At 44.2% G+C, this 11,338-nt stretch overlaps 1 protein-coding gene across 4 annotated transcripts in view; it reads left to right on the plus strand.

The window, feature by feature from the left end:
* Atosa (atos homolog A) overlaps nucleotides 1–11,073 on the plus strand; it is a 72,762-nt gene extending 61,689 nt beyond the window's left edge. For 3 of the 4 annotated variants that reach the window (XM_051140182.1, XM_051140181.1, XM_051140180.1), the window contains 4 exons: nucleotides 674–832; nucleotides 4,445–4,513; nucleotides 6,836–7,032; nucleotides 10,378–11,073. In XM_051140182.1, coding sequence (XP_050996139.1) covers nucleotides 674–832; nucleotides 4,445–4,513; nucleotides 6,836–7,032; nucleotides 10,378–10,531 — 579 coding nt within the window. In that variant the 3' untranslated portion in view covers nucleotides 10,532–11,073. Of the gene's footprint in view, nucleotides 1–673; nucleotides 833–4,444; nucleotides 4,609–6,835; nucleotides 7,033–10,377 lie in introns of those variants that run through there. The other variant, XR_007830094.1, reaches the window with a different exon arrangement.
* Nucleotides 11,074–11,338: the final 265 nt, after the last annotated feature.

Raw genomic sequence — 11,338 nt, forward strand, 5'->3', positions numbered from 1 at the left:
TTGTTAGAGAGCAGGTGATGTTTATCCCCTTACAAGTCAAACCACCGTGTGGGGGAGATTGGTTGTTAACCAGCTGAAAAACATCCTTGAACAAATGCTGAAAGGAAGTATAAATGTGAGCTAAAAACAGGAGGCAGGGGGAGCTTTTGGAGACTTGGGATTGTTCTGGCTGTTCATCGCTCTACCTCAAGAAGCTCCTAGAGAGAACAGCTCCAGGGAAGGCTTCGGGGCTCCGGGCTCTGGCTGAGGTTCCAGGTTCTGGTTGCTCCAGGTTCCAGCAGAAGAAATCCTGCTGAGTATGCCAGGAGAACCGTTCCTCAGAACTGATGTCCTTGCAGTTTCATTATTGTATTCTTTAATCTCCTTTTCATATTGTTTTGGTTACTTGGGTTATAAGTGAGGTACTCTCAGTTAATAAGTTCATAATAAAATATATTTGCTAAGAAAATTTAGCCTACATCTCTCTGTCACTCAGACTAGCCGTGAACTTACTCCAGAGCCCAATCTGGCTTCCACTCACTACACTCTTGCCTCAGCCTTCCAAATGTTGGGGCTGCAGATGTGTGCTACAACGGGAACTAGAAAACACAGTCAAGTATTTCCCTAAATAGAAAATGAAATTAATGTAGGAGACTTTGTCTTTTTTAACATATGTTGTTATCTTGTCTTCCAGGAATCTGTTCTGAATTACCGTTTAGACCCCCTCGGCATAGTTGATGGCTTTACTGCTGAGGTAGGAGCCAGTGGTACTTTCTGCCCCACGCACTTGACTCTGCCAGTGGAAGTGTCATTCTACAGTGTTTCGGATGACAATGCTCCCTCGCCTTATATGGCAAGTACTTTTAATTGTCTTTCTCTGCACAGATCAGCCAACATTGAAATTGACATCTTTGCTTCAGTCCTGTCCTTGAAAGTGTGAAGCAATCCTAAGAGAAAGTTAAAAACTTAATGCAGACCAATGAGCCCAAATACTGCCCCGTGACCTTTTTCTCAGCTGGCTCAAACTAGTAACCTGTTTTGCATTTGAAAATGGTGCTGAAGGTTTAGCCATTTCTGCATGACTTAGTGGTGACTGACACAGTCCACACAAATTCCCCAGTGCTTGCTGTGCACTGTAGTTCCAGGTGGCTGCCTTCTCCTGTGGTTCTTACCCCAGTCAGACTTAGTAAGATCTGGGGACTTGTGGCCACCTGAGGCCCCATTACCCCGCCTTCTCCTGTTTGGTTTGCCTTTGCACCCCCCTCCTGTTTTTTTGATCCTGGGGTTCAGAGAGTATGAGCTATTTCTGATCACACCAGGGCTTGGTAAGAAAGCTTCTGGGAGGCAGAGCTTTACCTTTCCTGTTTTCTGCTGCAGTGGATTCTGAGTAAAGCAAGCCCTAAGCTGCAGAAGTGCTTCCGAATACTTGAGTGTGTATAACACTTCTTCAGAACCTCCAGAGAAGGTTGTAGTGATGGTGCAAAGTGCAGAGTCATGTCGCTGTGAGAAGCAGAAGTCCATGCCACCCACTGCAGTCCTGACTCAGCACCGGCCCAGTGGCTTCCTCTCTCCTGCCTCAGGGCTTTCAAGAGCTTTAGTGACAGTGTCTTTTCTTAAGAATAAAACCCGTGAAAAGATAGTTCTGCATTCTTAAGAGGAGGAAATGCTGTCTTTGTTTTCTTTTAAGATTTATTTGTTAAGTATACAGTGTTCTGCCTGTGTGTGTGTCTGCACACCAGAAGAGAGCACCAAATCTCTTTATAGATGGTTGTGAGGCACCATGTGGTTGTTGGAATTTGAACTCAGGACCTTTGGAAGAGTAGCCAGTGCTCTTAACCTCTGAGTCACCTCTCTAGCCGCAAAAGCTGAACTTTTTAAGGACCTAAATATAGTTGCCTCATTGTTGTCCCACTTTGTCAGGGAGGCTAGTTGAGGTTTACTCCATTTTTAAAGTGATATTTTTGGCCCAGGGCCTGCGTAGTGTTTTCATACTTTGATAGAAAATAATGATCTGGTGGGAGAGAAAACAGAATCCCAAAATACACAAAAACAGCAGAAGACTTTGAATAGAGACTAGAAAGTAGATAAGTCAACCAACTGAATCAAATTAAGTCATCCTTCTAAGGATGCCCGCTGTCTATCACAGTGGGTTTGAGGCTAGCCTGGGCTATGTAGTAAGGGCCAGAAGAGCCTTGCCTGCAGAGGAGAACCCTGTCTCAAAAACCTAAAACAAGTACAAACCAGAGCCTACCTGCCTTCTCTGTGATAATGTTCCTCGCTCTGTCCTAGTTCTCCGTGAGTTTGTTTACTAAGAGGACTGGGTTCCCTTTGCCAGTGATTCACTCTAAATCTTACACCACAAATCTTCCCTAAGCTTTGCTTTTTCTGTTTTGATAGTGTAGTCTGCTTTGGAGGACTGCCCTTGTTTTGTTAGATAAGACTGACTGACTATGTTTCCTTAGATGTCATCACAGACCATCAGAGGTAACACACCTTTGTGTTGCTCTAAGAACTGTGAGACTTCTCCTCTGGCGCCCAGAGGTGAAATGTTAGGACAGAAAATCCTTTGTTGTGGGATTTTGCATCAAACAACTCTTCAAAAATTAATTCCTCATGTTGGAGTCAGCAGTAAGAATGTTCATGAACAGCACCGCACCCAGCTGCTCGGAAACTGTGTCTCAGAGAAGCCAGCCGTCACCATGGTGAAGTCAAGCGAGGCCTGGTGTCATGGGCTCATGGCTGGCCAGATGCAGCTTTCTCCCATTGGTGGTTAATCAAAGCGAGGCCTGCGCACTTAGTTCCCATCCATTGCCCCACGCCAGCTGCTGCTGTTGTTAGCTTTATTTATTTGACATGGGGTCCATGTAGGCCAGCCTGATCTCAAAGTTTATGTACTGAAGCTAGCCTTGAACTCCTGGTCTCCCCACCTCCAAATCTCAAGTCCTGGGGTTATGGGAGTGTCATCACACCCAACAGTTCATGTTTGTTATTACACAATAATTTGAGGATTTGTGTGTGCTAGGATTCTACGAAGTTTAGTTCTTCTTAAGCCTTATTATTACAAAAATGCCAGAGGAGAAGGAGTTCTGTAGGTATAAATATTGATATGTGGCTTTAATCACTATTGTTACGTTCTAAAACTATCAGGATTGTATATTAGAGAAAGACACCCGATCACAGTCATATCCTCATCCCCACTTTCCCCTCCTTGTATGGGAAGGAGATTGGGAGGAAGGACAGTAACTCCTGGCCCTACCAGTGTGAGTATAAAAATAGCCATAGCTGGGTGTGGTGGTGCACACCTTTAATCCCAGCACTTGGGAGGCAGAGGGAGGTAGATCTCTATGAGTTTGAGACCAGCCTGATCTACAGAGTGAGTTCCAGGACATCCAGAGCTGTATCTGTCTTGAAAAACAAAACAAACAAAAAAAAAAAGTAGTTAGTAGTTAGCGTTTTGATATGCTTTATCTTTTCTTTCTGAAACTAAAAAGAGGTGCAGGTTTCTTTGTTTGTTTTGGTTTGGTTTTGTGTAACTATCCACTCTGCTTTTACTTGAAAAGTGGCGTGCACGCACCTCAGTGAGTATGCCGAGCGCTTTGTGAGGAATCACCACTGCAGTGCCATGGTGTGAGTCTGCCGTCCTGCTCTGCGTGTGCAGTTAGGGCCACATGTCAGAGCATGGCCGCCTTCCATCTTAGTCCACTCCTTACCTCCCAGCCCCGGTCCTGTGTTAGCTCCACCGTGAGATTTCTAGTTGTGATGCATAGTGATGGAAACATGAGCGATATGGAGCACACTGTGATCTACTTACCTGCCTTAGCTGCTGGGGAGAAAGGACTCCCCCAAGAAAGTCAACAGGGACGACATTCACAGGAGGGAGCGAAGTTGTGTGGCTTTCTGCAGAGCAGACAGCCTTGCTGGTAACCCTTCATTTTCCATCTTTGCATCGAGCACCTCTTCTGCTGGAACCCAGATGCCTAACTCCACTTAACTGTTGTCTTAGAGCTTTTGTTCTCTCATCAGAAATTCAGAAGTGTAAGTCGACTCCCTGACTGAGGAATGCCTTCATTTGGGCCCAAAATAAGACGTTGTATACGCTTTACTTTTCCATATTCCAAGACCAAGCAATGGTTTCTTTGCTTCTTCATTCCCCCTGTCCCCTTAGGTAATGAGATCAATCCTATAGCCTTGATTTATGTATTTACTTACTTATTCCGTGGCCGTGTCTCAGTGGCAAGCCTGGGTACATGGCCACACTGTATGCTGCTTGTTGCCACATGTCCAGGAAGAGCAGCCATGAGTGGCTTCTTGAGAGGGGGTAGCCTCACTGCACTATACTCACAGAGTGTCTCTCTCTGTGCAGTTTGAATGTTTTTCCATCTGAATAGGCTACAGAAATTGTACTAATAATATGCTGTGTTCTGTTATATACAAATGCACTCAATTTGTCTTCTTTTGTTTCAAGGGTGTGATTACTTTAGAGTCCCTTGGTAAAAGGGGTTACCGAGTACCTCCTTCAGGAACGATACAAGTGGTATGTGTTTTATAGCCTACAATTGCAATAATCATTCTCTCACACACATATAGAACTTAGCCCTTTCTCCTGCTACTGCTGCTGCAACAACCTTGGTAAGTAACAGTGGGCTGCAGCTTTGCTTGGAGCTACCATGCTCTGCCCCAGGAATGACCGTTTGAGGGACCCACATTAAAGGAAAAGATTAGTGAATTAATAGAGGTGAATGTCTTAGACAAATAATAGGAACCATTTACATGACTTAAACTGAGAAAGTTTGAATATATTCCAGTACTGACCAGTGCCTTCTATTAAATATTAAGCCATATTGAGATTGACCCATTTCAAAAGAGACCCCAAAATATTGTAATTCTTTAGTAGGAAAGCTTGGAGAACAGGGTATTTTTAGGAGTGTACTGATGTCTAAATCTGACAGTGCAATCTGAGAGGCCCCCAAGCAAAGAAGGTGGCCTTCCTCCGTCTGTATAGTCATCTAATTAGGACTCAGGAGACCCCTCCTTACCAAGGCAGACCTGGTCTACGTTCTCTCTCCATATGACCCAGGGTAGCACTGCAGGTCCTCAGTCTGCTTCAGATTTTGAGGACTGGAAGAATCTGGCTGACACTAGCTGCTTGCACTCAGCCTCTGGTCTAGGCCAACAGGCTTCCTGAGCCCTGTGATGACCTCAGGGAGTCACTTCTGTTGACCAAGTCACACCATATCCTGTAGGTCTGTCTCAGTGCTGTGATGAGCCTGTACATTTATCTGGCATCTCACAGGAGTGAGACAGGAGTGAGCACTATGCATGTACACCACAGAAGAGTGGCTGCATGTTAAACTGTGATTTCGCCATCCCAGACATTCTTTAAAGCTAGGGAGTGATACTTGCCCGTTCTCTCGCCTTTGGCTCTGGAACCCAGTGTGCACCACTGCAGATCTAGCTGCAAGCTGCCCTAGTGATAAGACATTATTAACCCAGAAAAAGAAGTTCACCTGTGAGCGGTCCATTTTACGCACACTTTTATTCCTTCCGTGGTCTGAATTCCTGGGTCTGCTTGTCCTTGTTGAATGCATCAGCCTTGATCTCAGCATGTGCGAGGTTGTAAACTTAGATCATAATGTTGATGTATTTCTCATTTTGATTCAGTGAGTGATGTCCAGTCCCTGGGACGAGCTTCTGAAAGTATGGCACCAAGTTACCGATTGATGTGTTGGTAATTTGGTTAAAGTCAGTTCAGCAGCTTGGGTTTTTATTTTTAAATGTGTATTTTTAAAAAATGACATTTTTCAATTATTTATAGCCAAGTACCAATTGAAATGCTTCAGTCTTCTCTGCAAATACATATTTTGGGCTATAATGATACTGATGGTTTGTAAAGCCTGATCATGTGCAAATGGCTTCAATTGTGAAAACCTAGTGTTGTTACGTTGGATCAAATGAGAATGCACTTTATTTCATGACCTTGGAACTTTTTCAGTAGAAAGGGCTCCCCTTGAACATTTATGGCAATTTTACAGTAAGTAGCTTAAAACAGCTACTTAAAAATTCTCATTTTACATCTGAATAAATTATAATAAAATTAAAATAAAAATAATGTACCCTAAATTTAAAAAGAAACAGCTTCCAACTTAATAAAAATGCAAATGAGTTTCATCATGAAAAAAAATCTCCTTTTACTGAGCTTGTATTTTTTTTAAAGATTTATTTATTTATATAGTATTCTGCCTGCATGTACACCTGCATGCCAGAAGAGGGCACCAGATTTCATTATCGATGGTTGTGAGCCACCATGTGGTTGCTGGGAATTGAACTCAGGACCTTTTGAAGAACAGACAGTGTCCTTAAACTCTGAGCCATCTCTCCAGCACCCATGAGCTTGTATTTTTGATTTTTAAAATTACAATTTATTAAAATATAAGAAAAATTAGAATTCTACCTTGAGAATCTGCAGTTGATATCACCAGTGAAGCTAATTTGAAATGATGAAATTAGAATATTTTTAACACAAAATACACCATGAAGAATGCATTATGCTTAAACTAGCAGAATAATTGGCTGAAAGTCTAAACAATGAGAAAAACGAATTTGCTATTTATGAAATTTGTGACAAAAGATTTTGGTTTATTATGGATATATTATCTTATTGTGGCATAAAAAAATGAAGTTAAAGTCTTTAAAAAACTCGAGTGTTAGTTTGTGAACTAACGTTAATGTTAGCCTCTGAATGGAATATATCCAGTGGAATTAAGTTACTAGAAACCTGTTTAATTATCGGGAAGGTATTCTGCATCATATAAACAAAGCATCCTTTTGAAGAAAAACCCCTCGGTTGTCTCTTCAGACCTTATTCAATCCTAATAAGACTGTGGTGAAGATGTTTGTTGTCATGTATGACCTACGAGGCATGCCAGCCAATCACCAGACATTCCTGCGACAGAGGACGTTTTCTGTTCCCGTTAAACAAGAAATGAAGAGAAGTGTTAACCAGGAGAACGCGCAGCACACAGCACAGCTACTACGCTACCTCATACATCTGAGGTAATGCTTCTGAGCAATAGGGCAGTGCTCACTTCAGGGCGCTTTAACCGTGTGAAGCTGGAGCTTTTGTTATTTGTTCCTTTGTTTTTAGTATTCCAAGACAGGGTTTCTTAAGGTATCCACGGCTGTCCTGGAACTTGATCTGTAGACCAGGCTGGCTTTGGACTCATGGAGATTCACCTGCTTCTGCCTCCCAAGTGCTGGGATTAAAGGCGATTTAAAAAAAAAAAAAAAAAAAAAGATTTATTTATTTGTATATTTTAAGAAAATGGATGCTTTGTCTGCATGCACACCTGCATACCAACCAGAAGAGGGCATCAGATCCCATTGTAGACAGTTGTGAGCTGCCATGTGGTTGCTGGGAATTGAGCCCAGAACCTCTGGAAGAGCAGCCAGTACTCTAAACCTCTGAGCCACCTCTCCAGCCCCCATAGCCTTGGTTTTCCAGGGAATTGTTTTGACTGACTAGATCAGTACCATGTGCCCTGCTTAGCATGGGCCTCTTGACAACGTGCCGGAGTAGACAGTGCGCAGCATTCGTTCTCACCATCCTTGCCACTGACTGAAGCAGGGGTCTGCGCTTGTAACTCTTAAATGGGAAACACTGTAAGTCAGGGTAAAGCCTGATATTTGATGTATTAAGTTTTAAACCATTGATGTTGATAGAAGCTGAGTCTGAGCCATCAGCCTGGTTTGTAGTCAGCAGCAGGCGTTTAGTAAAGCAGCAGAGCTGCCATAGAGCCTCTTGCCTGTCATCCCAGAATTCAGGAATAGAGTCAGGAGTGTCACAAGTTCAAGGCTATCATCAGCTGCATGTCAGGTTTAAGGCCAATGATAGACTGATGGGTGGGTGGAGCTGGGCAGTGGTGCTGCATGCTTCTTTAAAACTTTTTTTTTTTTTTTTAGTTTTACGGGCATTGGTGTTTTGTCTGCATGTATGTCTGTGTGAGAGTGTCAGATCCTTCAAAACTGGAGTTATAGACCGTTGTGAGCTGCCGTGTGGGTGCTGGGAATTGAACCTAGGTCCTCTGGAAGAGCAGCCAAGGCTCTTAATCACTGAACCATCTTTGCAGCTCCACGACACAAGCTTGTAATCCGAGCACTCGGTAGGTAGAGGCAGGCAGATCTTGGCGTTCTTGGCCAGCCTGAACTACAAAATGAGCTCCAGTGACGTTACAGCTCCACAGAGAAACCCTTTCTCAAAGAACAACAAAAAAGTAGTAATAAGCCAAGCCCAGTGCCTTGGGCCTCTGATTTTAGCAGTTTGGGAGGCTGAGGAGGAAGGATCCCAGTTCACCTTTGTCTGGAGTACAGTGCACGTTCAAGATGAGCCTCGGCAGCATAGTGAGACCTTGTCTCCAAATCAAAAGACAAAAAGAACTGAAGATACACTTTATTTGTAGCCCTTTCCTAGTGTGTATGGGTTCTGTGTTCATTCCCAATACTGCAAAATCAGTCAGTCAAACAACCAACCAATCTCCTAGCCCAGTAGGAAAAAATTTATTTCTCTGATTCAGCTTTCATTTCACACCATTCCCTGCATGCCATGTTGGTTGGTATTGTTTGTTTTGTAGTGCCCAGGATCAAGCCTGCATCCCTATGCATGCCGCTGAGTTGCATAGCCAGCCTCTCAAAATGTAACAGCCTTAGCAGGGTCTAACCAACACTCACCCAATGAGAGGCCTCCCCGTCCAGTCTTCACATAATGACTACCTAGAAGCTATACAAAGCTATTTGGGAAAAATGGCATCACCTCCAAAGCTTTCGAAGGGAAAAGCTTCAGGGAGGAGGAGTGAGCAGTCGGTGAGGTCTGTCTTGGCACATGCTGTCACACCAGGCCTTTCTGTTAGTTTTGGGGTAAAATCCACAAACACAGACCATTTCTGCTATGCCAAGAAAACAGAGAAGTTAGCACTACAAGGTGTCTGCTGGGGAAGGTTAGAAACAGTTCTATGCCAGCTTGTATAGCCCATGTCATTTCACCTCTGACCTTTGTCGTCTGGCAGTGTTTAGGTTTGATGGCTTTATTTAAGCAACTGCTAATAACAACAGGGATTGTCTCAGAACCTAAAGCTTGCCGGGCATAGTGCACACATCCGTAATCCCAGCAGAACTAAGGAAGCTGAGGTAGGAGGATTGCTGAAAGTTGAAGGCTAGCCCTCATTACATGGTTGGTTCCAGGGTGGCCTGAATACAGTGTGAGGCCCAGTCACGCTGGACTGGAGCGGGCAGGCAGGCGGTTCAGCAGGTAAAGCGCCTCTGCACGGACCCGAGGTCGGGACACACACAGCGCCTGGCCAGATGAGTGAGCTCTGGGTTCAGCGAGGGGCCTTGCCTGGCCAAATGGGATGGAGAGCAGCTGAGGATGACACCCAGTGTCAACTTTGGCCTTCACATGCATGTACACATGCACAGACACACATTAAGAAAAACTTGAATCTTTTCTTGCCTGTTTTGCTTATTTCAAGACAGTTTTATATTGCAGAGCAGGCTGGCTTGTAACTCAGTATGTAGTCCACAGCGGCCTCCAACATGGCAGTGCTCTTGCCTCAGCCTTCTGAGTGGTGGGATTACAAGTATAAGCAGTTCATCAAGAAAAAAGCGTAATGTTCTGCAGTGGCTCTTTGAGTATGGGATTCATCTTAAGCCAGCATGTGCCATGGGCAGCTAACTCGTATGAATTGCATCTGTCTGCGTGTCTAGTTTATGCTTGCCCTGCAAAGCCTGAGGCACAGTCTTACAATCAGCTCCTGTCAGTGGAAATTTGATGAGGATGGTGCACTTGCAGCAGAGTCAGAGTAGAACAGACTCGCAGGAGAAAGACGCCCTGGCCCGTAGTACAGAGCAGGAGTGCAGAGAGTGAGGGAATGGTGACCCAGCCTGGGACCCCAAAGACTGTGGGAGCACAACAAAACTGACTCTTGCAGTTTGATATTAGGGTTACTTGGGTTTTTTGTTTTGGTTTTTGGTTTTGGTTTTGGTTTTCTAAGACAGGGTTTCTCTGTGTAGCCTTGGCTGTCCTGGACTCACAGTGATCCACCTGCCTCTGCCTCCCAAGTGCTGAGATTACAGGCGTGCGCCACTACACCTGGCTAGTTACTTGTTTTAAAGACTTGTTCTATAAGCCGGGTGGTGGTGGTGGTGGCAGCAGCATTGGCGCACACCTTTAATCCCAGCACTTGGGAGGCGGAGGCAGGCAGATCACTGGGTGTTCGAGGCCAGCCTGATCTACAAAGTGAGTCCAGGACAGCCAAGGCTACACAGAGAGACCCTGTCTCGGGCGGGAGGAGGCGGGGGGAAGGACTCATTCTGTAACACTACTTCTCTTTCTGTGTATTTACTTAGGTTCCAGAGTTCTAAATCTGGAAAGATCTACCTCCATAGAGACGTCCGGCTCCTGTTCTCTAGGAAGTCCATGGAGGTCGATAGCGGTGCTGCGTATGAACTCAAATCTTACACTGAGTCGCCAACAAACCCTCAGTTTTCACCAAGATGTTAGTGAAGGGAACAACTTAAAGTATTTGCTCAGTACCCAAGCTTGAACGTGAGCATTCACAGAATGGAGTACATCAACGAGAGCCAATGGAGCTCCCTCCTCTGTCCTGGACCAGATTTTATTAAAGGACCCTGCAGTGAGATCTGTGGCCCCAAGGGGACTGGATGCACCTATGTCCTCCCCCTTTTCATACTGTTGAAACCACTTCATTGGACAGTTGCAATAGCAAAATCCCCAATTAGATTAGTGTTTACACATTTTATTTCTGTTATTTAATATTTAATGTTTTTCTTAATACTCAAGTGATGTTTGTCTCTAGTGTCCTAATGTAGCACAATCCTATGTAAAATCATACTATGTATTTTTGACATTAATGTTGAAATCTGAAATATATGCACAAGTCTTTAATTTTGTGTGGTGTGTTTTAAGTGCTATTCAATTAAGCTGCTGAAAATGAGAATGAAATGTTGGGCTTCTTTCAGATTAATGCACTACGCAAGCATGTGTGCTTTTTCTGTCTCTCCAGGTTAAGTTTTCTAGCCGTCATCCAGAGGCTGTCCCTGGGTAACATGCCGCCCCTCGGTGCAATGCCCCGACAAGCACTCAGCCCCATGCCCGTTCTCACCCACCCCCGGGTCCTCTCCCAGACGGTCTCCTCTCCCCAGTCACTACTGTAGAGGTTTTACTTTAAATTGCTGTCCCGTGCTAGATAGTTTTCTCACACTGTTAAAAAGAATATGTACTTTGAAAACAAAATAATATTTATATTGTAAATATATGCAAGTAATTAAAACATGTGTATTTGGCTTT

The sequence above is a fragment of the Acomys russatus genome, chromosome 32 (assembly GCF_903995435.1).
Source record: "Acomys russatus chromosome 32, mAcoRus1.1, whole genome shotgun sequence".
NCBI lineage: Eukaryota > Metazoa > Chordata > Mammalia > Rodentia > Muridae > Acomys > Acomys russatus.